Below are 24,080 nucleotides of genomic sequence, written 5' to 3'. Positions count from 1 at the left end.
TTCGTTCATTCAACACGCTCTCACCACCCTCCCCACATCCCACTCCCAACCCTCTGGGAAGTGACAGCTCCTACTGTACAATTCCCAGCTTTCTCCTAGCAAGCTCGAGGGGAAAGGACTAACTCCTGGCCCGGCTGCCGCATAGCCACCAAGAAGCCAACGACAAGGGGCGCGCCCTCACCCCGCGGGCCCACTGACAGGTCCTGGCTGGGAATTCGGCAGAGTTTCCAGAAGGGTGGGGCCCACGGGGCGCAGGAGGGCGGCAGTGGCGTCTCCAGACGGGCAACATGCCAGGAGCGTGGGCCGGCCCGGCGGCCCGCACCCAGCGGTTCCCAGCGGTCAGCGCCCCACATCGGGTCACCTCCTGGCATGCAAGGTCGTCAGCCCTAGCCCGTGGTCGGCCGGCGCGGCGGGAAAGGTGCGGGTGGACCGAGGCGCGCGGCTGCAGATCCGTGGACTCCTCCTAGAGTCCCTGGTGTGCCCCTGTCCGGAGCAGGGGCCGCGCGTGGGACGCCCCATCGGTGTGGTCGCTGTGGTCGCTGCCGCTGCCGGGCCCGCCGGGTCTAGTGGTCCTAAACATTTCACAATTGCGCTACAGAACTGTTGAAGTGTTAAGAACCACTGGACCCAACGCGCGAGTCCGCGGTCCGCCGCGCTGTGGGGGAGGCCGGCCCCGCGGGAGCCCTGCCCGGCGCTGTGGGTGCCCTGTGGGGGGAGGCCGGCCCCGGACACCCTGCCCCGCGCTGTGGGTGCCCTGTGGGGGCAGGCCGGCCCCGGACACCCTGCCCGGCGCTGTGGGTGCCCTGTGGGGGAGGCCGGCCCCGGACACCCTGCCCGGCGCTGTGGGTGCCCTGTGGGGGAGGCCGGCCCCGGACACCCTGCCCCGCGCTGTGGGTGCCCTGTGGGGGAGGCCGGTCCCGGACACCCTGCCCCGCGCTGTGGGTGCCCTGTGGGGGAGGCCGGCCCCGGACACCCTGCCCCGCGCTGTGGGTGCCCTGTGGGGGAGGCCGGCCCCGGACACCCTGGCCGGCGCTGTGGGTGCCCTGTGGGGGAGGCCGGCCCCGGACACCCTGGCCGGCGCTGTGGGTGCCCTGTGGGGGAGGCCGGCCCCGGACACCCTGCCCGGCGCTGTGGGTGCCCTGTGGGGGAGGCCGGCCCCGGACACCCTGCCCCGCGCTGTGGGTGCCCTGTGGGGGAGGCCGGCCCCGGACACCCTGCCCCGCGCTGTGGGTGCCCTGTGGGGGGAGGCCGGCCCGGACACCCTGCCCGGCGCTGTGGGTGCCCTGTGGGGGAGGCCGGCCCCGGACACCCTGGCCGGCGCTGTGGGTGCCCTGTGGGGGAGGCCGGCCCCGGACACCCTGCCCCGCGCTGTGGGTGCCCTGTGGGGGGAGGCCGGCCCGGACACCCTGCCCGGCGCTGTGGGTGCCCTGTGGGGGAGGCCGGCCCCGGACACCCTGGCCGGCGCTGTGGGTGCCCTGTGGGGGAGGCCGGCCCCGGACACCCTGCCCCGCGCTGTGGGTGCCCTGTGGGGGAGGCCGGCCCTGACACCCTGCCCGGCGCTGTGGGTGCCCTGTGGGGGAGGCCGGCCCCGGACACCCTGCCCCGCGCTGTGGGTGCCCTGTGGGGGCAGGCCGGCCCCGGACACCCTGGCCGGCGCTGTGGGTGCCCTGTGGGGGCAGGCCGGCCCCGGACACCCTGCCCCGCGCTGTGGGTGCCCTGTGGGGGCAGGCCGGCCCCGGACACCCTGCCCCGCGCTGTGGGTGCCCTGTGGGGGAGGCCGGCCCCGGACACCCTGCCCCGCGCTGTGGGTGCCCTGTGGGGGCAGGCCGGCCCCGGACACCCTGGCCGGCGCTGTGGGTGCCCTGTGGGGGCAGGCCGGCCCCGGACACCCTGCCCCGCGCTGTGGGTGCCCTGTGGGGGCAGGCCGGCCCCGGACACCCTGCCCCGCGCTGTGGGTGCCCTGTGGGGGAGGCCGGCCCCGGACACCCTGGCCGGCGCAGAGGGAGCACAGCCGCGCCTCCTGCCCCGCCCGCCGCACGGCGTCCACCGAGCCCCCGCGGTCCCCGAAGTCCGGCGACGCGTCCCTTCCACCCGCGGCCCCGCGTGGCCCGCGGTGCGTCTGTGCCGCCGCGGCCAGCGCCGCGGCGCCTTTTAAGCCGAAGTCCGCCCTTCCCCGCCGCCGGAATGCGCCCGCGCAGCGCTGGCCCGACCGGTTCTTCCGGGCGGGGCGGCTCCCGGCCGCAGGTCGCGCGGCGGGTCGTCCGCGGCTAGGTCCCTGCGCGGCACACCCGTGCGGGGGTGTCCCTGAGTCACCGGCCTCGCGGCCCCGCCCGGCGCCCCTGCCTCCAGCCCGGGCACACCTGGCGTCTCCGGGGTCCCGCTCCAGGTCTGGGGGCCACACCCGTACCGTCCGGCCTAGGACCCGGGCAACCACCCTCACTGCGGGGGGTGGGGGTGTGACACCCGCCGAGTGGGTGCCCAGGCCGGCCTGGGCAGGGGAGGACCCGAGCCCAGGAACCCAGGGCCTGGCTCAGTCTGTGGGCGGGGGTGAGGGCCTGGGCTGCAAACACCCATCCCGGTCTGTCCACTTCAAAGGGAACGTCGTGGGAGGGGGGAGGGGGAACAAAGAGAAAGTGAAAGTGGAGGGAGGGAGAACGTGCCTAGCAGGTTTCTGGGGCTGGGACCCAGTGTCTTCCCAGAGGGTAGGGTGGCAGCCAGAACCGCACCCTCCCCCCAGGGCCCACACTGGGAGCCCATCTTGCCCCCCACACACAGAGGGGGCTCACCCTTGACAGCCCCTCCACACCAGGCAACAGCCCTTGCCCTGCCCCCATGCGTTCTGGCCTGGCCACTTAGTCACCTTGGAGATGTTGGGGCCTGACCAGCCAAGCCTCCAGCAACTCTGTCACAACTGAGCTGCCCATTACAGGCAAATGGGACTAGTGGGGGTTGGGGTTCAAGCTTTAGGGAAGAGAACGTTTGGAGAGAGGTGGTCTCTAAGGTCCTCGGCCCACATCGTGAGCCACTGTGGAGCCGCATGGGTTGGGGGCTGGGCTGCAGGGTCATCATCACTTAGCTAAGTCCAGGGCAACTACGCACTGGGGAAACTGAGGCTCAGAGAGAAGCAGTGACTTCCTGGAAGTTACACCGCACCCAGTAGTGAGGCTGGGCCTCCATGCACTGAGCATGTGTGGGAGGCCAGGGGCTGCGACAGGGAGTGTGGGTGTGATACGGGCAGAGGTGTGTGACCAAGAACAGGAGTTTGGGAACTCCTGCCCCCCCATGGGCCAGGAGACCCCACCCCATTTGTCCTCAGTTGTATGTCCTGATACAGCCCAGTTCAGGGCAGAACCCTCCCTACACAGTCACTGTCACCAAAGGGATTGGTGAGAGAGAAGAGGTGACAATACATGCAGCAGGAAGTACTGAGGAGTGACCAGACGGGGAACTTCCAAGCATGAAAGAGAAACCGGGTTACCTGTAGCTGGGGTGGGTGCGTCCCTGGGGGCAGCTTGGTTTTATGATGGACAACACTGGGTAAATGTAGAGTGGCCTAAATAAGAGAGACAGAGACAGAGAGATCTCCCAGAGATAACCCTGGATCTCAGCGATTTGAGATGAGCCAAGGCCTCACCCAAAGTGAAATGACTGGGTGTAAGCTCATGTGTGTGCATGTGGGGGGATCTGGCCCCCCCGAGACCCTGGGAGCTCAGGCTGCCGCACACATGTATCCAGCACTCGCCATGCCCAGTCTTGCTCCCACGTCTCACGCCAGCCCACGCCATGCCTCCTGGTGGCACCACCTTCAAGTGAGGAGGCTACCTGGGTTGGTGCCAGCTGGGCCCATGGGCAGTGAGGACTGGGCCTTCGTGTCTTTAGCTATAAAGTGGGAAAGAGGATGAACCAGGGAGCCGGCAGTGGCGAATGTGCCCTAACATGGCATTATCATCTGTGTGGCTATCCCACTTCACGCGGTACCCTTGGAGCCCAGGGTGCCAGCCTTTATCCCATGGCTACTCGGTGATTCTCAGAGGAGCTGACCTCACCCCAGGAACACAAAATGGCCCTGAGGAACTTTCCAGATGTGTGCCTGCAACTTCCCAGAGCTTCAGAGACATGTGCCCCGTCTAGGAGCCGGTCACCTCAGGCCTCCACGTCCCACAGTGTGTGGAGGGGCTCAAACTGGGGGGTCGGCTGCCTAGCCCTGGTGGGGAGCTCCGTGAATCTGCCTGGCTGGCGGAAGCCTCCCCTGCAGTCAGTGACCCACTTGGGGAAAAGCCAGCTCAGCAAGTGTTCTCTGTGGGACACGCAGGACACAGTGGGTATCTCTACGCTGGCAGGGTGTCATCCCAGGATGCAGTGTTCTGGCCGGCAGGCTGGCACCTGCTTGGGGAGGGAGGAGCCATGTGGGGTAACGTGACAGCTTTCACAATCCCCAGCTCCATGGGGCCTGGGAGAACTGCTGAGTGTGGCACGGCTCTGAGTGATAGGCTGGCACAGAGCCAAAGGGGGCGGGTGCTTCCGGTGAGTACCAGACAGGACATGGGGTGCTCAGCTGTGACACATGGGAGGTGGCCTCCACCAGGCATTTGTCTGCTTGTCCCATCACCCCTCTGGCCTTCTGAGGGCCCCAACCCACCAGCCATCAGGGGCTCCTGGCTCTCCAGCCCCATGGACCCTCCTTCCCCCAAGTCTCCCACACCCCCCACTCATGGGGTGTGGGGCAGACTCCTGGGACCCACCATGCTCGTGTGGCGTTACCTGGTTGTGCAAGGCCCTGGCACACCCGTGTCTGGGAGACAATCTGGAAGGCTGCCAGCCCGGGCCTGGGAACTAGGCTGAGAAGCCTGGGGGTACGGGTGGAGCCTCCCCCAGCCTGGCCCACCTGGGAGAGGCCCCGGCAACACGGTGGGTGCCTAGGGCAAGCTCCCGTCCTTGCCCATTATCTACAGGGTACATGCCCTCAGCCCAGGGGCCAGATGGACAGACAGACGAGAATCCTCATGTGGGCAATTAGAAAGATACTGAGGTGGTGGGGTACCCGGAAGGAAGCAGCCCCCAGGTTCCTCAGGCCCAGCAAGGAAGGGTCAGGGACGGCGGGAAGGGGTGCAGGGACAGGCCCCCGGCCCGGCTAGGCCCAGATTCACATGGTGGGGCCGAGCCTGGGGCGCACCTTCGCCCCACTGGGCTGTTTCCAGTTTGGGCAGAGGACTGTCTGGGGGACAAAACACTTGATTTCAGTCTCAGCAGGGCCTCTGATATGCCTGGGCCTGCCCCCCCCCCCCGTTGCACACCTGTCCCCCCCTGCCCAGCTGCAAGGCTGCTGAAGCACCTGGGGGCTGCACAGGTCACTCCCTCTCTGGCTCCCTAGGCAGGTGGCCTGGACGCGCCTGGTTCACAGAAGCTAGTGGCTCAGGGGCTCTGGGCGGGTCAGGGAATGAAGCCTGCCAGGAGCCAGCATGCTGCAGAGGCCCCTGTGAAAACCAGACAAAGGGCAGGAGGAACCGAGGGGCAGTTGTGGGTGGGGGCTGCCTGGAGGAGGTGACTCCAAGCTTCAAGACTGAGAAGGATTCAGAACAGAGGAGACGGGGCAGAGGTTGTCTGGAGCCCAAGCCAGCAGGGAGGCAGGACAACGGTGTGTGGGGGGGGACAGCATGCCCTCCCCACAGGGTCAAGTTCACACATTCATGCTGCTTTAGGACACACTGGCTGAGTGGCTCACACCTCTAGGCTGCCGAAGTCACCTCTTTGAGCCAGAGCCTCAGCCAGTCTCCCCACATATATACTCACTCCTGGGGTACAGGCAGACCCACTCGAGCAGGGCTTTGGGGACCTAGGGAGGCCCGGTCCCCAGAGAGACTTTATTTACTCTACCCGAAAGGACATTTAGGCTGTATCCTAGAAGGAAAATGGGAAGCTGTCCCAGCAGTGGGGTACATCACAGTCAGAGCCATGAGTGGGGGGCGGGGGGGCTGCGATCCCCAGCAGGTCACGATGGGAAGGAATGGCTTATGCTGCAACCAGACAGCTTCAGGTTAGACACCAGGCAGCACTTCCTGAAAAGAGAGGTCTCCTGAGGTCCCGGTAGTGTGTGGGGGCAGGGCAGGCAGACAAGCCCAAGGCCCCTTCAGTGGGGCCCAGCCTTTCACAGGGGAGCTTTGAGAAGCTTCTGGAGGGCCAGATGATGGAGTGGGGCTGGAGGTGTCAGCTGGTGCCTGGCCCCAACAGCCGGGGAGGCGGTGGGTCCTGGGGTCGGTGGGGCAGGGTGGGCAAGACATTCAGTAGAGGCATCTAAGGCCCACTCAGGGCTTGAGGAACTTCAAGGGGTGGCCCAACCAGACAGAATGCAGGTCTGAGGTTGGCTCTTCCCTCAGGAAGCCTTCCCTGACTGCTGCCGTCTCCCTCCAGCACTTTCAGCTCCCCCTCCACTGTGCATGCCCCGCACACAGGAGGGGTGTTGGCCCTTGGACACACTCCCCCAGCCAGGGTTCAGCCACAGGGTGCAAGCTCCTGGGAGCAGTCAGCCCTGCCTGGGGGGACTTACTGGACTGGGGGCCAGGTCATCAGCCCTAGTCTGGAGGTCCTGCAGGAGAGTCACCATTTCTAGGTTTCCAGCAGCTTCTGCCTGTGGAAGGGGCACAAGGAAGGGGCTGTGTGCCACAGGAATGCTGGTCAGCCTGGCCCTGCCAACCCTTTCACCGCTCCCTCCTGTCAACCAGGAAGCCCTCGCTGACTCTTGCATGTACACACAGGACCCCCTGTCTCCTCCATTCTCCTTGTCCCCAGAGCTCTGGGCCCAGGGAGGGGCCGGGACTTCAAGGGGACAGCTTCCTGGACTCCTGAATGTCCCCCAGGAAAGCAAGACGGGGCATCTGGGGCAGGGGCAGAAGAGGGGAGCGTCTGGAGCTGTCAGGGAGGCCTCCCTGCAGGACGGCACCTTGGAGAGGGCAGCAGAGCACTGGTGGCACTCACCACGAGCAGGGCACAGCGGCCGTCATAGCCAGGCTGGCCCAGGTCAGCTCCCGCCTGCCACCACGCCTGCAGACCTTCACTGTCTGCCCTGGATGCCAGCCTGTTAGGGGAGCCAAGGAGGGGGAGCCATCAGGCCTGCTGGGAACCCATCCAGTCCATCTGCCCACCTGCCTGCCTGGGGGTGCCCTTGGTGCCTTTACGAAGCCAGCCCCAAACAGCTGACCCAGCAGCGCTGGGCCCTGGGGCAGGAGTCGGGCAGCCTGGAGCCTGGTTTCACCCAATGGGGGTGACTGACTCAGGTCGAGGGTGTGCACACACGCATACACATGCACGAGCATGCACACACACGCATGCACACACATGAGCAAGCAGCACAGACACACGCATACACCCCACCTGCTTGGTGCTGCATGCCAGTTTCACATTTCACAACACAGCTCTCCCCGGGCGGGGCCCACAGAGGCAGCAGGAAAGTCTGAAGCAGACCAGTGGTTCAAAGAGGACACGGTGAGGGGGGGCTGGGACCAGCAGGCTGCAGGGGGGGGTCCTGGCTGGGAGCGGGGCCTGGACCTGCCTGCCCTGGGGAACAAGGTTAGAGGTGGGCACAGAGCACCTCCCAGGCACTTACCAGGGTCCTCCTCACCCTCCCACTCTCTCGGAAGAGCCCACTCCCCATCCTGGGACCTGGCAGGGCGTGCTGGCCGGGGCTGGGGGCTGGGAAGGGAAGGGCTGCCCCCCAAAGGGACCCTAGTGACCCCACTCTAGTCAGGAAACAGCAGCAGCAGCAGCCTCCTCAGAGGCACTGGGTAACTTTTGGGGTAAATCACTCTGGATGGCACCACTAACCTTCCTGGGCCTGACCCCAGGCCTGATGCACTAGCTCCCACATACACTTGATCTTGGGAAAGGTGGACCCCCCCCCCAATCTAGCCAAGCCCCTCAGGTTGGGCAAACCCACTTCCGTGGGACCTGGCTGTCCCCTGCCCTTTCTGCCTCAGTTTCCCCATCTGTCAATGGAGCCAACAAGGCCCATCTGGGTTGCAGCCCTGAACCGAGTCACCCCAGGTTATGCGCAGGCCCACAGGGTCAGCCCAATCCCCTCTGTGCTGGGCCCTGAGAGCCCACCTCACCCTGTATGCTCAGAACAGTCGGCAGGGGGCAGGCTAGCCAGCAGGACACCGAAGGCCTGGACTCGAGGGGCTGAGGCTAGGGGTTCATGGGGTGTCTCCACCCCACCCTGTACCTGGGTTGGGTGAGGCCTTGCTGGGACCAAACCATGGAGTGGGTGAGGGGCCAGAGCCACGTCTTCCTGTGAGTGGGCAGCTCATCCCTCCCCCCCCAACCAGTCGTGCTGAGATCCCTCCGTCGTCACTCACCCCACTGGGCCTGGGATGCACACCCCAGCCACTTCTAGCACCAGCCCTGGCTACACCAGGCAGGCCTCTGCCCTCCTGGGACCACTGCCCACCTCGGTCCCTTCCTCCCGCCCAGGAGCTGCTGGTGGGCGCAGGGGAGGCACAGAATGGGGATCAGCCAGCAGCGCCATGGGGAGGGCCAGGGCATAGAGGAGGGGCCTGAGCTCCGTGGTCCTGGCCCGTGGCCCACCTGGCCCCCAACAGGGCCCGCACCGCCCTGGGCCTATGTGCCAGGCCTGCCTTCATGGTCACTCCAGGCAGCTGTGAGGTCAGAGCCCTGTTGGCAGCGGGAGACCATGCCCGTGAAGCCCCCACCCCGGCCCACCATTCCTCCCTGCAGGCCTGGCTTCCCTTCTTGGAGCCCCAGCCCCATATCCCCGGAGGCCCTCACCTGCACAGCTCTGTCCCAGCGTCCTCCAGCTCCTGCGGGGACAGGCAGGCCCCAGCTGCCCGCAACAGCTCAATGATGCCCCGATGCCTGCCAGGGGGAAGGGTGAACTGGTGGCTGCCCTGCTCGGACACCCATGGCCCTCAGGGCCTGTGCGCGGGGCCAGGAGCCCACCTGCCCCAGGCCAGACTCCCACCCCTGCACTTGGCCACAACAACCTGGGTGTGCAGGGCAGGGCTGAGCGCAGGGCACCCCAGCAGTCGGCCCTGGCCGCATCTGCCCCACCATGGTTCCGTCCCACCCCGAGGGCTGCAGCACTCCTATGGGTGCACAGGGACAGTCCACCTGGAGGACAGTCTCTACACTGAGCCACCCAGCCCCACTACACACACCTACCCTGACCAGGGCTGGACCTGGGGAAACTGAGTCAATCGGGCCCAGGCTCTGCCTTTGGGGCTGGGGTGGGGATGAGACACAGCAGACAAATGTGAACAGTGGGGACAGCTGGCCCAGAGCAGGGCCTGGACGTCTGCAGGTGTCCAGAGGCCGTATCTCATGGGCCAAGCTGGGGTGAGCCAGCCATGGGCGCAGGTGGGGTGCAAGCGGGGCTCCGCAAGGCCAAGGAACAGAATGGGCGAGGCCAAGGCCACACCACCCACTGCAGTGGGGGGACACTGACCCTGGCCACATAACTACTGACCGGCCCCTCACAGTGTCAGGTGGACCATAAATTGCATTGTCACTCTACTTGTACGGAGGCTGGGACCCCTAGGCTTTGCTCCTCACCCCGTCCCCCAAAGAACTCTTCTTGTGGGTTGGCCCCTCCGTGCATAGCAGGGCCAGGTAGGGGAGTGAGGCTGGGAGACCGGTTTGGGGGGTGTTGTGACAGCGGGGCGGGTATGAGGGGGTGGGACCAGAATGAGGTGAGCTCATCATGCTAGCCACCCACGCCCCAAGACACACAGCCTGCAAGCTCCAGCCACTCACCCACGGTGCCGGGGTACACCCTGCACAGTCCCTCACCCTCTGGCCAGCGCCAGACCTGTTCTGGGGACCCCATGCTCACATGAGCCTGGGAAGGAAGGAGTGACCAAGGGTGAGCACCCTACTCCAAGGATCATAGCAGACAAGGGTGCCCAGGACAGTCTGTGCCCAGCACAGACAACCCTCGCCTCCCCAGAGTAACTCCCCAGGGCCCTGCAGGCCACGTTCCCCATCCCCTCCCCAAGAAGAAAGGCTGGGGGGCAGGGTCTGGGAGCTGCCACAGACACTGCCAAGACTGGCTTTGCCTTTGGGAGCAGGAAAACTACCCAAGGATGAAGAGCAAAGCCGTGTTCCCCCAAACGCACACACGTGCTCACACGTGCACGTGCACACGCACAGGCTCTGGTCTGAGGCTGCTCTGGGCCTCAGGACGGGTGATGGGGCAGAGGGCCCTGCCCCACCCGGAAAGTCTCCCCAGCAAAGTCCATGCTGGGGAGAAACTAGAATGTGGGCCCTAGTCCCCGAAAGCCCCATCCACTTGTGTGTGGCCACCCCTCTGCGTTTGCACTGGCATCAGAGCAAAAGAAGCCAACCCTTAGAGAAATGCCAGGGCCAGCGGAGGGCAAGGAGACGCCCCAGCAGAGGGCACACGGCGGCCTCAGGCCCCCACCCGTGCTCCCCACACCCGGGGGGGGGGAGTCGGAGTTGGGCAGGGCAGGGCCAAAAGTCTCCTGGCCCCGGCCCTGGATGGCAGCCCCCGCTTGTCATGATTTGGTTCCACATTGATCCTCACACACACCCTCTGCCAGGTGCAGCCCCAGCACATGTGCCTGTCACGGAAGCCCCAGCAGAAGCCTCTGAGTGACCCAGCTGCAGGCCTGGCTGCAGGGCAGGGCGTCCCGTTGCCTCCCGGCCCCCTTCTCCCAGGAGACCTCAGCAGGAGCTCAGCTCTGCAAGGCCCACTAGGCGGCCCCACACCCCCAGCCAGGACCCTGCCTGTAAGAAGCAGAGGGTGGAGCCAGCTTGGGGGCTCCCCTCCCACTACTGTGCAGCCTAAGCCTGCCCTGAGGGCATTGCCCCACGCCTGGCACTGGGCAGCCTGCTTTATGCCTACCCCTCCCCAGCCCTCCAGGTGCACGTAGACGACTTGCAAAACACGTGAGACCCCTGTGCTTTGTCTGTGTTTTCCTCTTCTAGAAACTGTTCCAGGGTCTTTCCTGGCCTGCCTGGCTCAGCTTGGAGGTTCCCCTCTCCAGTAAGCCCTTCCTGACCACCCTGCCCAGATTCCGTCCTCCTTTTGTGGGCCCAGGCATGGTCACCGCTAGTACCTGGGGCCCAGGCTGTGGATGGGTGAGGCTCTCGGAAACAGGTGTCCTTAGCCATCCAGCTGTGCCTGGGCAGCGGTGTGACCACAGGTAAGCCTCCGCACCGTGCTGCAGGCCCCCATGAGTTGCCCCTGCCCACACGGTACCTGCCCCGTACGGCCAGCAGCAGCGGGCTGAGGCCGTCGTTGTCTCGGGCATTTGCGTCCGCCCCTCTCTGCAGCAGCATGGTGACCACCCCCGCGTGGCCCCCCCGGGCGGCCGCGTGCAGTGGAGTTTGACCGTTAAAGTCCTCCAGGCTCAGCTCACTGCCCTGAGGTGACACAAGGACATGTCCCCCACTGAGGAAGGGCTGGGCAGGGTGGAGTAGGCCATCGGGAGGGGACGGGAGGGGTCGGGGTGCACCCCCCTTAGCTGTGGTGAGGCCACACAAGCGGGCTGCCCAGCCTGGGGGACCCAGGCACAGGGCAGTTATCGGGCCCTCCCTGGGCCTGGCATGACTGGGGCTGGTACCTAAGGGAGTGGGGGCTCACCAGCTCTGCGAGCGCCTGCAGGGCCTCCAGGTCACCAGCATGGGCTGCAGCACAGGCCAGACTGGGCATCAGGGCGTCTCGAACAGCGTCAGCCTGCTGGGTGGGGGGTGGCGGCACCCTGGGACTATGCCTTTCCCTGGGGTCCTCAGCACCCCCTCCACCCAGCCTAGGAGCAAAGTCCAGAACATGCGGCCACCATCTGGCTCTGTGCTCACCAGCTGTGTGACCACGGCCTGCCACCACCCTCTGTGACCCATTTGTTGGTCTGTCTCCACCGCTTTCAAGGACATAGGGACACAATCTCCACAAGGAACCAATTTGGCTCAGCATGGGAAGAGGTGCCAGGCCCTCTCCCCAGGAAAGAACTCTCTCCTGCAGGTCTGCCATGGCCCCCCCAGCACCAGGCTGTCCAGGAGCTCCCCAAGGTGCCAGAAGGCCAGGGGTCCCAGTAGAGGCCCCTGCAGGTAGCCCCACACTTGGCCCAGCCCCTCTCAGCCCCGCGCCCAGCACCCATGCTGGGCCTGACCACAGGCTGCGGTGGCCTATATCCAGGTCATTAAGGCACGACGCAGCCACCCTAATAACAGGCTGCACGCATCCAGGCCTCTCATCTGACCAGCACCAGCCCCAGGCAAGCAGCAGTCACCACCACCCAGCTCTCCACAACAGGTTTGTCCCCACCCTTGCTCTGAGGAGGGGAAACTGAGGCACAAGGTGTGACCCCGGACAGCGCTGGACTAAGTGCTCTGTCACCTGCTGGGCTCAAATGCCAGACCTGGACGCTTTACCCAGAGGACAGGTGGGTATGTGATGGGGGCACCAGGAGACCCAATCAGCCCTGTGGGCCTGGTACAGCCTGGAGCCCCCAGCCCAGAGCCTGAAGCATGTCCTTGGCTCCCCTGCCCCTTCCTGGGTCTGGGCACCCTGGCAGAGAAGCAGAAGGAGAACTGAAGGCCAGCCACTGCTCCAGGCAAGGTGTGAGGCCTGGGGCCACTGCCCCGTGAAGCCCCTGTATGCAGGGAACCCAGAGCGGGTGGCCCCTTCCTCCTGGCACCCAGCACCTGAGTACTCCCCCCTCACAAGACAGCCCTGCACCCAGCGCAGGGCCAGGACTAACGGCCAGCCTGGCATAGCCCCCAGCTGCCCCACCGAGTGACTGGCCATGTTCTGCCCAGTCTACAAGGTGCAAAGGCTCCCCTGACTGCCTGCACCTCCTCGAATGCTGCTCCAGGAACTTCTGGAAACACTCCTGCTATGGACCCGGGCCTAGAACCAGGTGGACCCAGCCAGAACCAGGCTGTGCCTGGTGGCTTTTTGCTCATGCACTGGAATGCGATGGCCAAGGCTGGCACCTGGCACATCCAGCAGGCCCCCTGCTGCCCATCCACTGGGCAGTACCTGAGTCAGACTGAGGAGCTGGGCGACCCCGAGGCCCAGCGTGCTGCTCTGAAGGGAGGGCTGGCGTTCGTCTGACACGGGCAGCGTCATCTCTCCCCGAAGGTCCCTGGCCAGCATCTGGGGGAGAAGCACAGGAGAGCCAGGGCCCTAACTCAGCAGCCACTTGGCCTGGAACCTGGGTGGACATGTGACAAGGGCTGGCCCAGGCCTGGAACCCCTCCGTCCAGGCTTTACCCCATTAGGCCTGAGCGTGGTCCAGATCAGGTTCCCAAAGGCCAGCCCTACCCTCCATCTCACTAGATCAGGGTCCCCAAGGCCCCAGTGGCCTCTGCCCAGCTAGAGGCACTGGCACTGGCTGTGTCTGAGGCCTGCCTGAGAAGGGTGAGGAAGAGGAGCTATCTGGAAGCAGTTTGGGGACCCTAACCATGTGCCAGACCTGACACCCCCCGACAAGGTATAAGGACAAACTGGGCCTGGGCTTGGGGTCAGCAAAGGCAGAGGGGGGGGGGCGGGCAGGCCCCAGAACTGGCCCTTTGCATCATGGAGACCCCTAGAGCCTGGCCTCCTTTTCAAACCTAGGCACACACCCCTGGACTGGGCCCCCTGTCTGCCCGCGTCACCCCCCCGCACACCCGCAGGATCCTACTGGCACATGTTCCAAGACCGTGCCCACAGCCCGAAGGGCACGCACCTCCTTCCTGCTCTGCAGGCTCAGTCTGGGCTGGCCCAGCACGTAGGACAGCTTGGCCAGGGCGGCCTCGGATGTCATGTCAAAGCCTGAGACGATGCCAGCTCCAACCGTGGCCTGTGGGGAAGGGACATGGGTGGGAAATGGGGTGCGGGGTGCCCTCCCTCTGCAGCCTCCACCCCCCACCCCTACCATGCCAGTAGCGTAGTCTGAGGTCACGGTGCCCTGCAGGCAGTGTGTGCAGTTCAGGATGATGAGGCCACGTTCAGCCGCTGCCCGCAGCTCCCACAGCAGGTCAGGCTTGGTGGGCCCGTTCCCTGAGCCGAAGGTCTCCATGACCACACCCTTCAGCGGGGGCTGCAGGAAGGCCCGGACCTGCGGGGCCGGGGAGCGTGGTGAGGGCCTCTGCTTCCTGATGCAGTGCCGGACCGACAGAAGCAGCAGGGCCGCCCACCGCACTCCAAGCGGGCCACGTGGAGAGCCATAAGAGGCTGCTCCCCTCCCGGTGCTCCCAGGGGGAATCCTTGTCCCTCTTAAGCATGTAAGACCGTGTCTGGTGTGGAGAGAACCAGAACACGGTGGAAACCCATCAGAGGAGGTCGTGGGGAGTGGCTGGAGAGGAGCAGAAAGGCCCCACCCCTGCCCGGCGGCCCCACCATACTTCCCAGCCCGGCCCATCCATATGCCCGGCTGGCACACGGCACGGTGCTCCTAACAGCTGGTATTTGGGAAAGGGTCTTGCAGCTAAACATAAATGCAGGGCTCCTGTTACTGCCACAAGCCAGGGTGCTGGCCCACCCACATCCCTGGAGACTGGAAGTCTCCACTCAGAAGACAGGACGGGCCTGGGGTCCACCTCGCACAGGAGACCTGTCCCCAGCTCAGCCTTGGCCGGCTCTGTGAGGGTATAGGATGTCAGGGGGGCAGGGCTGTGGAGCCAGCTCTGTGGCCCTTCGTTTTCCAGGCTACAGCGTGTTCTAGAAATCTCCTGAGTAACCAGGCCGTGACTTCACAGACAAGCATGGTTTTCCCTAAAAGACCCTGTGCAGCTCAGTCCTACTCCACATGGCAGCCTCGAGCGCTGACTTCTGGCTACGATAAACGTCAGACCCGCCTCACAGGCCAGGGCGTGCCCGGTGGTGCAGCCAGCCTGCCACCAGTGTCAGCTCCTGCGAGGACCCTGTCTGCAAGGCCAGCCCCACTGTGTCTCTGGCCTGTGAGCTGCTGTGACTCAGCGAGGCCACGGAGCCCGGCTTCAGTGCCCCAAGGACCCACCTCCTATTCTGAGGGTCTCTGCTTTTGGGAGAGCAGAGGCCATCATGGACCTCAGGCTGCAAGTGACCTGAACCTCAAAGTGAGCGATGCCAGATGGTAGGGGACACATACGCCTGGGCCTTTGCCTCCATCTGCAGGCGGACAGGCCTCCTGGGGGCATGTGGCCCCACCCTGCTCCCAGGAACAGTGTCAGGACGACCCCTGGTCCAGGCCCCGCAGGCAGTGCCTGCCGCTTGAGCGATGCCCCCTGCCCTTCCCCACCCAGCCTTCCACAGGGCATGGCCACGCTGCATTCATTCCCCAAACACCACGCTTCACTCGTCCTGGGCTGGGCCCCAAGACGGGCACAGGGTACACGGTGAACAGACTGCGCCATCTGCCCCCAGTGCCCCATGAGAGGGCTGGGGACTGGTTCACGGACTGCCGCTGGAGGTTGGCAGTGGCCCGGTGCCGAGTCCTGGAGGCTGGGACTCCTGGTGCTCTGCCGGGCCACCAGTGTGTGGGGACACACCATGAAGCCACCTCTGTCCAGACAGAAGAGGGTCACAGTGCCTGGACAGTCACAGCCTGCCTACAGCCACAGCGCCTTCGGGTCCACTGCCGACGTCCCTGTACTCACACCTGCAATGCCCAGAGGATCTTTTAGCTCCGAGACCCTCTATGCCATAGACCTCATGGCAGCTGAGCCCAGCTCATAAGGCAGCACAGAGGCAGGTGCTGTGGCCGCCCAGGGACAGTGGGTGGCTGCCGGTCAGTGCAGAGAGCAGCAGGGTCCTGTGTCCACGCCCCATTGTCCCCAGAGGAATCACCAGACCAGGGGCCATGAGTCCAGGGGCGTCAAAAGGACAAGCCCATATCACAGAAAAGATGAACCTGGGCCCTGAAGCTTCAGCCGAGGAGGCAGGGAAGGGGCATGCAGGTCCCTGTGACGTGAGCTGGGTCCGGGATTAGGAGCGCTATCTACGGGACTGTCACTCTCCGTGTGCCTGGTGTGACAGAATGGGAAAGTGGTGAAGGCCCTGGAGCCCTGGGGGTGTGCTGGGTGGGCTGGGCCAGGGCGGGTCCCTACCAGGGTGGCGGGGATCCCGGGGTAGAGACGCAGCAGGCCCACGTCTTGCTCCATGGTCCTGTGTACCACCAGCCGCAACTTCCCTCGGACTTTCCGCACCAGCTCCCGGTTGACTGTGAGGATAGACAGACCGTGGGGCCCTGCAGGCCACCTGCCAACCAAGAGCCCAACCCAGCTCCTCCAGCCCCCTCTGTGCTGCCCGGCCTCCCTCTGGCGTTTTCAGAGCCCTGTGCCTTCGCCTGGCACACCCTGGGCTCACTCATGCTCTGGCCTGTGAAGGACTCCATGGCTGGGCACCGGGCTTGGGGGCAAGGAGGGCCCCGCAAGGACAGAGGCCTGCCTGAGCCCACAGGCTGCACGTTGGTGCTGGAAGAAAGGCATTCAGCCAAGGCAACAGCATGTGCAAAGGCTAGGAAGCACAACAGATGCGGCACAGCTGTAGGATCGAAAGAGAAGTCGGGGTGGCATTCTCAGAACAGCCAGCCTCACCTGCCCCTTACTGGGCGCCTATCGTGCCCACAGCTCAGTGAGCCAATGAATGAATGAATGAATGAATGAATGAATGAATGAATGAATGAATGAATGAACGAATCTACTGGACCCCTCATCTCTGGGGAAAGAAAGCCTCCATCTGATTTAGCCCAAGGTCTCAGAGGCCTAACGTGTGCCCATCCCACTCCCCACGACAGGGAGGGTAATGGTGGGTCCCAGCCCTGTGGAAAATGGAGAGGGCCATATACTCGGGGTCAGTGCCCTTGAGCCTCCATGCAGAGGAGTTCCCCAGAGGGTCAGTCTCTCCATGGTCTGAAGGCTGCGGCCCTGCCAGGACTGAGCCCTGGGTGGTGCAAGGGTGGAGCTGGGCAGCATGTCCGGCCTTGTGAGTCTCGGGAGCCCAGCGCCCAGCACCGGGCCCCTCTCAACCCCTCAGCCACACAGGCAGCCTGGACGGGCAGAAGTGGGCATCAATGGCCCTGGCACTGAGCACCATTAGAGCCTGCCCGAGGCACAGGCACCATGGAGACCCAGTGCATCCCAGGGAAACGGTGGTGCCTGAGGTTGACCAGAGAGTCAGGCGCAGAGCCAGGAGGGGAGGGGGCTCCAAGGGAGCTGCAGGCCTGTGTCCCTGGCTATATCTGCCAGAGCAGTTCACACGTGATAATAAACAGAAGAACATTCCAGATACATGCTGCCCTCTCCCAGGAGTTAGAGGGAGTGGGTAGGAGACGCAGGGGCTCTGGGGGCTGGGGTTGGGGAGGACGTAGCGAGGCCCTGAGACCTCCCCCACCCACCAGCTGTGGCTTCAGTCAGGCGTCCTTTGACTTAGGGCCCTGTGCCCCAGATGGGCAAGCAGATAAGACAGTGACGGGTGTGGGTGCTGCCGCTGCCCAGGAGTTACGGCTGCAGAGGGGTGCACAGAGACAAAGAGGGCCTGTGCCCCCAGCGGCTGGCCCATCCCCAAGAGCCTGTGGAACCCAAGTCTTCTGCCTGGGCCTGTGGAAGCCAGGGGCCGGCTGTCCCCCGACCAGAGGGGCCAGGGGAGCAGCATGAGGCCAGGGCTCCCGCACAGAAGGCACAGAGTCCTGCAGGCCCAGTGTGGACCGCACTGCCTCGGCCACTTGGGGGGCAGGGCCAGCAGGGCCGGGCCCCCAGCACCACCACCACACCCTCCTCCCACAGCTCACGCTGCCTTCTGAGCCCCAAGCCCCTGTCTGCAACAGCGTCTCCGAGGGAAGCCCCTGACAGGGGACCGGAGGGATGCCGTCCCAGCTCCAGGGGCTGGTGTCACCCACCAGCTGCCCTGCTTATACCCTGCTGGCCCAGGCATCCCTCAGCCCCCCAGCCCCTCTCCAGGGCCTGCCAGCCACACCCTGGGTAGAGCTTGATGTTTCCCAACCTCAGGTGCCAGAACTGGCTGGTGCAGGTTCTCACACACCCACACGGCCCTCCTCCCCGGCCAGCAGGAAACAATGGGGCTAGCAGGGGCCTGGGGGCCCAGGGAGGCCTCTTCCCTCGGGGCAGCCTCAGCCTGCACCCACCAAGCTGCCGGGCCTGGCCTGTGTGGGCGTCCCTGTGCCCCATGGCCTGCCCGGGCTTGGAGTGGCACAGGCAGAGGCGCTGGGAACCAGTGAGCTCCTCGGCAACTGCCAGGGGGCTGGTTCCAGATACGGCATGACTCAGTCCCCGGGGCGGGGGGCTGCCCACTCCTTCCTCAGGTGGCTTGGGGTGGCCCATGTGGGACAGGGGAGCTAGGCGCCACCCCCTAGCACGGGCAGGAGAGCCAGGTCCTCTGCCAGCTCCAGCACATGTGCCACCTCCTTCCAGAAGCCTTCTGGACTGCTCTGACCCTTGGTGAACAAGTGGATGCTGCCCAGCCCCCAGAGCCCTGCGCGTGCACTAAGGTGGTCTGATCCTTCAGTGCCCAGGAAGGCACTCTGGGGTAGGGAGACGCAGGGTCAGGACCCTGGAATAGGAGTCAGGGCTCAGAGCCAGGCTGCTCCCCTGTGTGGCCCTGCCCCTCTCCACCTGGTTTTCTCACCCTGGGGTCTCCTTCTGCCCTGGCCACCTCAGCCCCACAACCGCCTGGCACAGGGACCTGAGCAGCCAGCAGGGTCCACCCATCACCTGCCCATCACCATGCCTGATCCCACAGCTGTGTGTCCTGACCTGGGATGGGAAGGCTCTGGGGGCTTTCGGGGTCACATGACCAGCCCACCCCCCAGGGGCTCTTCCTGCACCGGCCTCCCAGGACTGCCTCTCTAGACCCCACAGGTCCCATCTTGGCCAGACAGAAGCCAGATGAACAAGAAGCCACCCCCATCATCTAGAGGGCCGGCCGCTGCAGTCAGGCAGTCCACAAGAGCCTCCTGGGTCCTGTGGGTCCCCCAGAAGCAGCCCCTCCCCGAGCAAGGCTTCTAGGCCCAAAACTCCCCCCACAGGAAGGCCGGCTCTGCCAGGTCTGGCGCTCCCCCACCCTGGAAGTGTCCCTGGGACAGGGTCCCACAGCCAGGGGATGGGGATAGGGGCTGCAGCGACCCCAGCTCAGTCAGGAAGACACACAGGCCATGCCTGGGGCTGCCCTTTACATCCGGGGTGGGGAGGACAGCTAGGCCACTGAAGAGAATCCACACGTCACAGGAACATGAGGATGTGTCACTCATGGGGGGGGGGGACTTCCAAGGAGTTGGGTGGGAGGCGGAGGGGCTGGCCATGCCCACCTCAGACCCAGAGGCGTGGGGCTGGGAGGGGCCAGGAGACAGCACAGGAGGGCCTGGGAGTGAGTCCCCACGGGCCATGAGGGTGGCCCTGGGTCAGAGGATGCCTGAGCTCAAGGCCCAGCAGCCTTGCCGACAAGGTCTGAGGCTTCCCACACCCAGGGCAAGAGGGGGTGCTCCCCAGGGGGTCTCAGGACACATGACCTGCTGGACACAGGGGGTGCTGGGCAGGGGACAGAGAGATGCCCTGGAAGTCCCAGGGACAAGGGTGCACTGCTAGAACCACATCACTGGGGGACCAACAGGTGTGGCAGAGCCACAGGCAGTCACCCAGAGGGACTCCTGCACTCAGGACCACGTGGCCAGAGGGGACAGCTGTGGAGCAGACCCCCCAAACCAGCTCCTCCTGGTGGACCCCTGGCTCCTAGCTGGGGCCACCTGCTGGCGCCTCCCATCCCTGCGGCCACGCTGCCCTCTGTCCCCCCCGCGGCCACCTGGCATCCCCGGCCCAGGGCAGAGCCAAGGCTGTGCTCTCCAGGCCCGCGAGTGCCCCAGCCCCACAGTCTCCCCACGCAGCTCCTTGCAGGGACCCGGCAGGGACCCTCACTGCTGGCCGGGCTCACACAGCTTACTTATGACGTCAGTGCCCATGACGGCCAGAGGCGGCAGGTTGGGGGAGCAGAAGGCCGCGAACCTGCGCGTGTCCACCTTGGTCACCCGGGTGCCCCGAAACAGCTGATTCTGGAAGAACAGACAGACCTGCAGGGGGGAGGGACGGCGGCCGTGAGACCGACCTGAATGTCCAGGCAGGCCCCTCCCTGGTGACAATCTGTCCTACGGAAAGTTCCACACACATAATGTAAATACAGTAACCTGGAGGGAGACGCACCGCATACTAACAGCGACGTCTCTGGAGAGTGAAATGTGGGTGACTCCTGCTTTCTCTGTTTTCCAATTATTTTCTACGATTGTGCATTTCACTTGTAAAATGAAGGATGGATCTTTAAAACCCTACCCAACCCCTCACCTGCGTGTCCCACCTGAGGGCCTGAGGAGCACACAGGCACCCACCTTTGGACCCTGGACCCACGCAGCCGAGCCCCCACCCACCACGCCGGGGAGGAGGGTGATACCTCAGGGATCACGTACTGGCCGGCCATGAGCAGGGCCCCTAGCAGGTTCTCGCGACCATCATTCCACAGGGCGTGGATGGGAACCTAGGGAGAGGCCACGGAGAGTGGCTGAGGCCCAGCCCAGGAGCTCCCAGTGGGGGTCTGTGATAAAGAAGGGCCAGGGCAGGCTGGGGCTGGTGGGAAAGGGGGTCTGCAGGGACGGGCACTGGGGCAGCTGCTCTTGCTGACGATACCAGCCTGCTCCCCCTGCAGAGCCAGAGCCCACTGCTGGTAGCCAGCGGTCATCCAGTCCCCACACTGGGAGGAGCGCACGACGGGCCTCCCAACCGGGGACCATCCCACTGCCCAGCCTCGCTCCCTGGCCCTAAGGGCACATCGGCCTCGCTCCCTCACTGCCCCAGTCAAATCATGGGCCAGGAAGAGGGTGGCCAAGGGTCGGCAGGGGGTGGGCTGCAATGGAAAGAAAGCTCACATGGGGTTTCGAGCCTCAGTCACAGACCTGCTCCTGTGTCTACCAGGGCTCCAGGGGTGATGCTAACTAGGGCCAGCCCCGCTCCCCTGCCCAGGAGGCTGAAGAGGGGCTGGGCTACTGCGGATGTGCCTCCGTAGGACACAGGAGGGGATGGCTGGGCACTGTCGGAGGGCAGACATTGACCAGGACCTCCAGAGGGACAGAGCCCGGGCCTGGGGGCCACGGGCCTGGGACCCCGCCAAGCTCTGATCCTCCTGAGGTGTGTGGCTGTGGGTGAGCAGCCCTGGGCCTCTGAGCCTCAGGTGCCCCTTGGGTATAACAGGAAGGATGTTTCATAAGGGCCAACGGGCTGCAACACCCATGTGATCCTTTCTGGGCTGCAGGGCCCGTAAACCTACCCTGCATCCCCCCGAGAGACTTGGGTCTGGGAAGAGCCAGGGTGAGCCTAGGCCCATCCCTCTCATGTGAGCTTCGAGGGGGAGGTGTGCAGCAGCTAAGGGGCGTGTGCGGTGACGCCCTGAGCTTCCCAGAGTGGGCTGACACACTGTGACGCCCGCTGGGGGACCAGGGACACAGAGTAGGGCAGGCGGCTGGGTCAGCACCTGGCAGGCCTGGCGAGAGGACTTCCCGGGAACCTGTCAAAGGGACACAGCTCTGGCTACCCATGAGAAGGCCTCAATTTCTGCCCTTGGGAAAGGACCCTAAGAGATTCGTGTAGGGCTGGCCCCAATGGCCACTGATCCTGCAATGCCACCACAGGCAATGGGGACCCCGATCAGCTTCTGCTGCAGGTGCTGATGAGGATCCAGACTTCCCCTGCCGCCTCCCCACAAATCCAGCAGTTTTCTAGAACATTCCACCAGCTTTGGCTTTGGGGATTGTGCTGGGTCCCGGTGAGAGAGGAGGGGGTGGCATGTGCCTGAGGATGGCATCAGCACCGCAGTGGGAAGAATGACGAGAGGGACAAAGGCAGGGCAGCTCGACAAGGCCGACAGCAGGGTGTGGGCCCTTCCCCCCAGGATGGCAGGGCTGGCACTGGGCAGGGCCCAGGGTGCTGACCAGCACTGGTCAGATGGCACAGGCAGAGGAGGACCCGCTGTGGGACCTGCAGGACTGAATAAGAAGCCGGGGTTCCAGCTGGCTCCCCAGCAGAGCTGACTGGCCCTGTGGCCTCACGAAGGTCAGCCTGGGATGTTACCTGAGCACCAGTAAGGACGACAGTTTTCTGCAGGTTTTCCAGCACAAAGGAGAGCACGGAGGCGGCAAAGGCCATGGTGTCGGTTCCATGGATGACCACAAAGCCGTGGTACTGCTCATAGTGCCTCTGTGGGGAGGGGGCATGCTCAGCAGGCTGGCCCCTCCTGGGCACAGGCACCTGGTCCCCTCCACCAGCAGGAAGGGGCCCCAGACGCGGCAGGAGGGACGGGGTAGGGTGCCAGTGGGACCTGGCCACTGAGGGTCCTCTCTGGAAACCAGCCGCTGCCTGGAGTCCCAGCCCCAGGCTCTCCCCACCCCAGGATGGCCTCCTTCCCTAATCCCTCTCCCAATACCCCTCGGTACAGGAGAAGACATTGGTCTGAGGACAGGCAGGTCCCCCTCCAGACTTCCGTGTAGTGTCTACCCCGGGTGATGCCCAGTCAGGGCTCTCGAGAACACTGGTCTCTGGGGGACCAGCCAGAACTCAGTTCAGTGCTCCAGAGAGCCCCTTGCTGAGTGACCGCTGCCCCCAGAGCTGCAGGAGCCAAAGGCTGAGTGAGTCACCAGCCTCAGGTCCAGTAGGAGGGCTGGGCATGGACCCAGCAAGGGCAGGGGGCAAAGCGGGAGCCGGGAGCTGGCAGGAGACCTGGGAGGCTGCCTGGAACTGGACCCAGCAGGCAGGCAGCAGGCAGACGGGCGAGCTGGGGAAGGATCCTTCCAGGAGTGAGGGTGGCTAGGCAGGGATGTCCTCCAGCCACCACCTTCCGTGGGGCAGCCAAGACTGGGCCTCAGAGTGGTTGTGAGGGGCACAGTTGTGGGAGCCAAGGGGTCTAGGCCCTCCTGAGGGGGCCATCCTGAGGGAACCATTCCTGGTGGCCCATTGAAAGCCCAAGCCCAGCTGGCCAGGAACTAACTGCAGAGCTGAGCCGTGCGGTGGGCTGGGGCACCCTCTGCTGGCCACATGGGGCTCGGCGGCAGTTAGGGCCACCGGGCTCCCAGGCCACCGGGCACAGCGGGAACTGCAGAGCGCACACCAGGGAGACTGCCCCAGACATGCCCACTGGCAGCTGGTGGCCCCACTTAGGAACATGAGGGCCAGCCCCGGGTCACACACTGTCCCAGATGCTCACAGTGAGAGGAGACGAGGCCCAGAAAGCTGTTCTCCCCCAGGCAGGAGACAAGCATGTGGCCGGGACCCATCCCCTCGGCTGCCAAGGCCCCCAACCCGGGAGCCAGAATCATGCAGGATCAGGCGCTGGCGACAGTGGGGTGGGGAGAACAGAGGGGAAAGCTGGTGAAGGGCACTCTGGCCGTGCAGGTAAGGCGTGCATACTTGATGCTGTAAGCCACGACAACCCCTCGCAGCGTTCTGCACCGTTTCATGGGTCCTAATTCCACTAAGACCTCAGCCCCAGGTTGTGGGGTGGACAGAGGGAACGAGCCAGGTGTGGAGTTTGTCAGTCTTCGGTGAACTATCACACATCCCGGCCTAGGGTACCAATTAGGATGAACCAATTGTACGCATAAACCAGGATGGATGTCTGCGCTATTTCCTCACCCAGGAAAGGAGGGGGCCCGCGCTGCCCACCCTCCACTCACAGGGAAAGTACCTCAGAGCACTTTCCTGAAGCTGCCAGTCCGCTCAGGCCAGGCAGGCTGACCCCACCCCTGGCCCCAGAGTGCTTCCAAGGTGCTGGCCCTGCCCCACCCACCTTCATAGCCCCACCCAGTATCCACAGCCCCGCCCACACTCTAAGCCCCGCCCACAACCCCCAGCTACCTCGATGATCTGGGCAATCTGAACCCACTCGGTGATGGTCATGTCACTGGAGTCGAAGAGGGGCTGGCACTCCAGCACTGTGTAGAGGACCCTCTGGTCAGGACGGGCAGGCCTGAGGGAGACAGAAGGGCAGCTCCCACTACTGTGCCCCCCTCCTCCTTTGGCCTGCTCTGCTTTCTCTGCCCTGCGTGGCCCCTGCACCCGGGGCCTAGTGCCCCGGAGCCCTACACAGCCACAAGCTC

At 64.9% G+C, this 24,080-nt stretch overlaps 1 protein-coding gene across 2 annotated transcripts in view; it reads right to left on the bottom strand.

Annotated features, from left to right (window-relative positions):
* Positions 1-5,794: 5,794 nt before the first annotated feature.
* Positions 5,795-24,080, bottom strand: part of ASPG (asparaginase) — a 35,137-nt gene continuing 16,851 nt past the window's right edge. Inside the window, exons 3-16 of one of the 2 annotated variants that reach the window (XM_081049658.1) lie at positions 23,839-23,950; positions 22,060-22,185; positions 20,390-20,473; positions 19,889-20,015; positions 16,045-16,157; positions 13,893-14,075; positions 13,704-13,817; positions 13,013-13,129; positions 11,615-11,710; positions 11,231-11,394; positions 8,779-8,865; positions 6,973-7,072; positions 6,545-6,625; positions 5,795-6,056 (exon numbers count right to left, since the gene is read on the bottom strand). In XM_081049658.1, coding sequence (XP_080905784.1) covers positions 6,036-6,056; positions 6,545-6,625; positions 6,973-7,072; positions 8,779-8,865; positions 11,231-11,394; positions 11,615-11,710; positions 13,013-13,129; positions 13,704-13,817; positions 13,893-14,075; positions 16,045-16,157; positions 19,889-20,015; positions 20,390-20,473; positions 22,060-22,185; positions 23,839-23,950 — 1,525 coding nt within the window. In that variant the 3' untranslated portion in view covers positions 5,795-6,035. The remainder of the gene's footprint in view (positions 6,057-6,544; positions 6,626-6,972; positions 7,073-8,778; positions 8,866-11,230; positions 11,395-11,614; positions 11,711-13,012; positions 13,130-13,703; positions 13,818-13,892; positions 14,076-16,044; positions 16,158-19,888; positions 20,016-20,389; positions 20,474-22,059; positions 22,186-23,838; positions 23,951-24,080) is intronic. The other variant, XM_081049659.1, reaches the window with a different exon arrangement.

Source organism: Rhinolophus hipposideros, assembly GCF_964194185.1.
Source record: "Rhinolophus hipposideros genome assembly, chromosome: 5".
Taxonomy (NCBI): domain Eukaryota; kingdom Metazoa; phylum Chordata; class Mammalia; order Chiroptera; family Rhinolophidae; genus Rhinolophus; species Rhinolophus hipposideros.
Note: the sequence above shows the minus strand (reverse complement) of the source record. Positions and strands in the feature narration are given on the sequence as shown.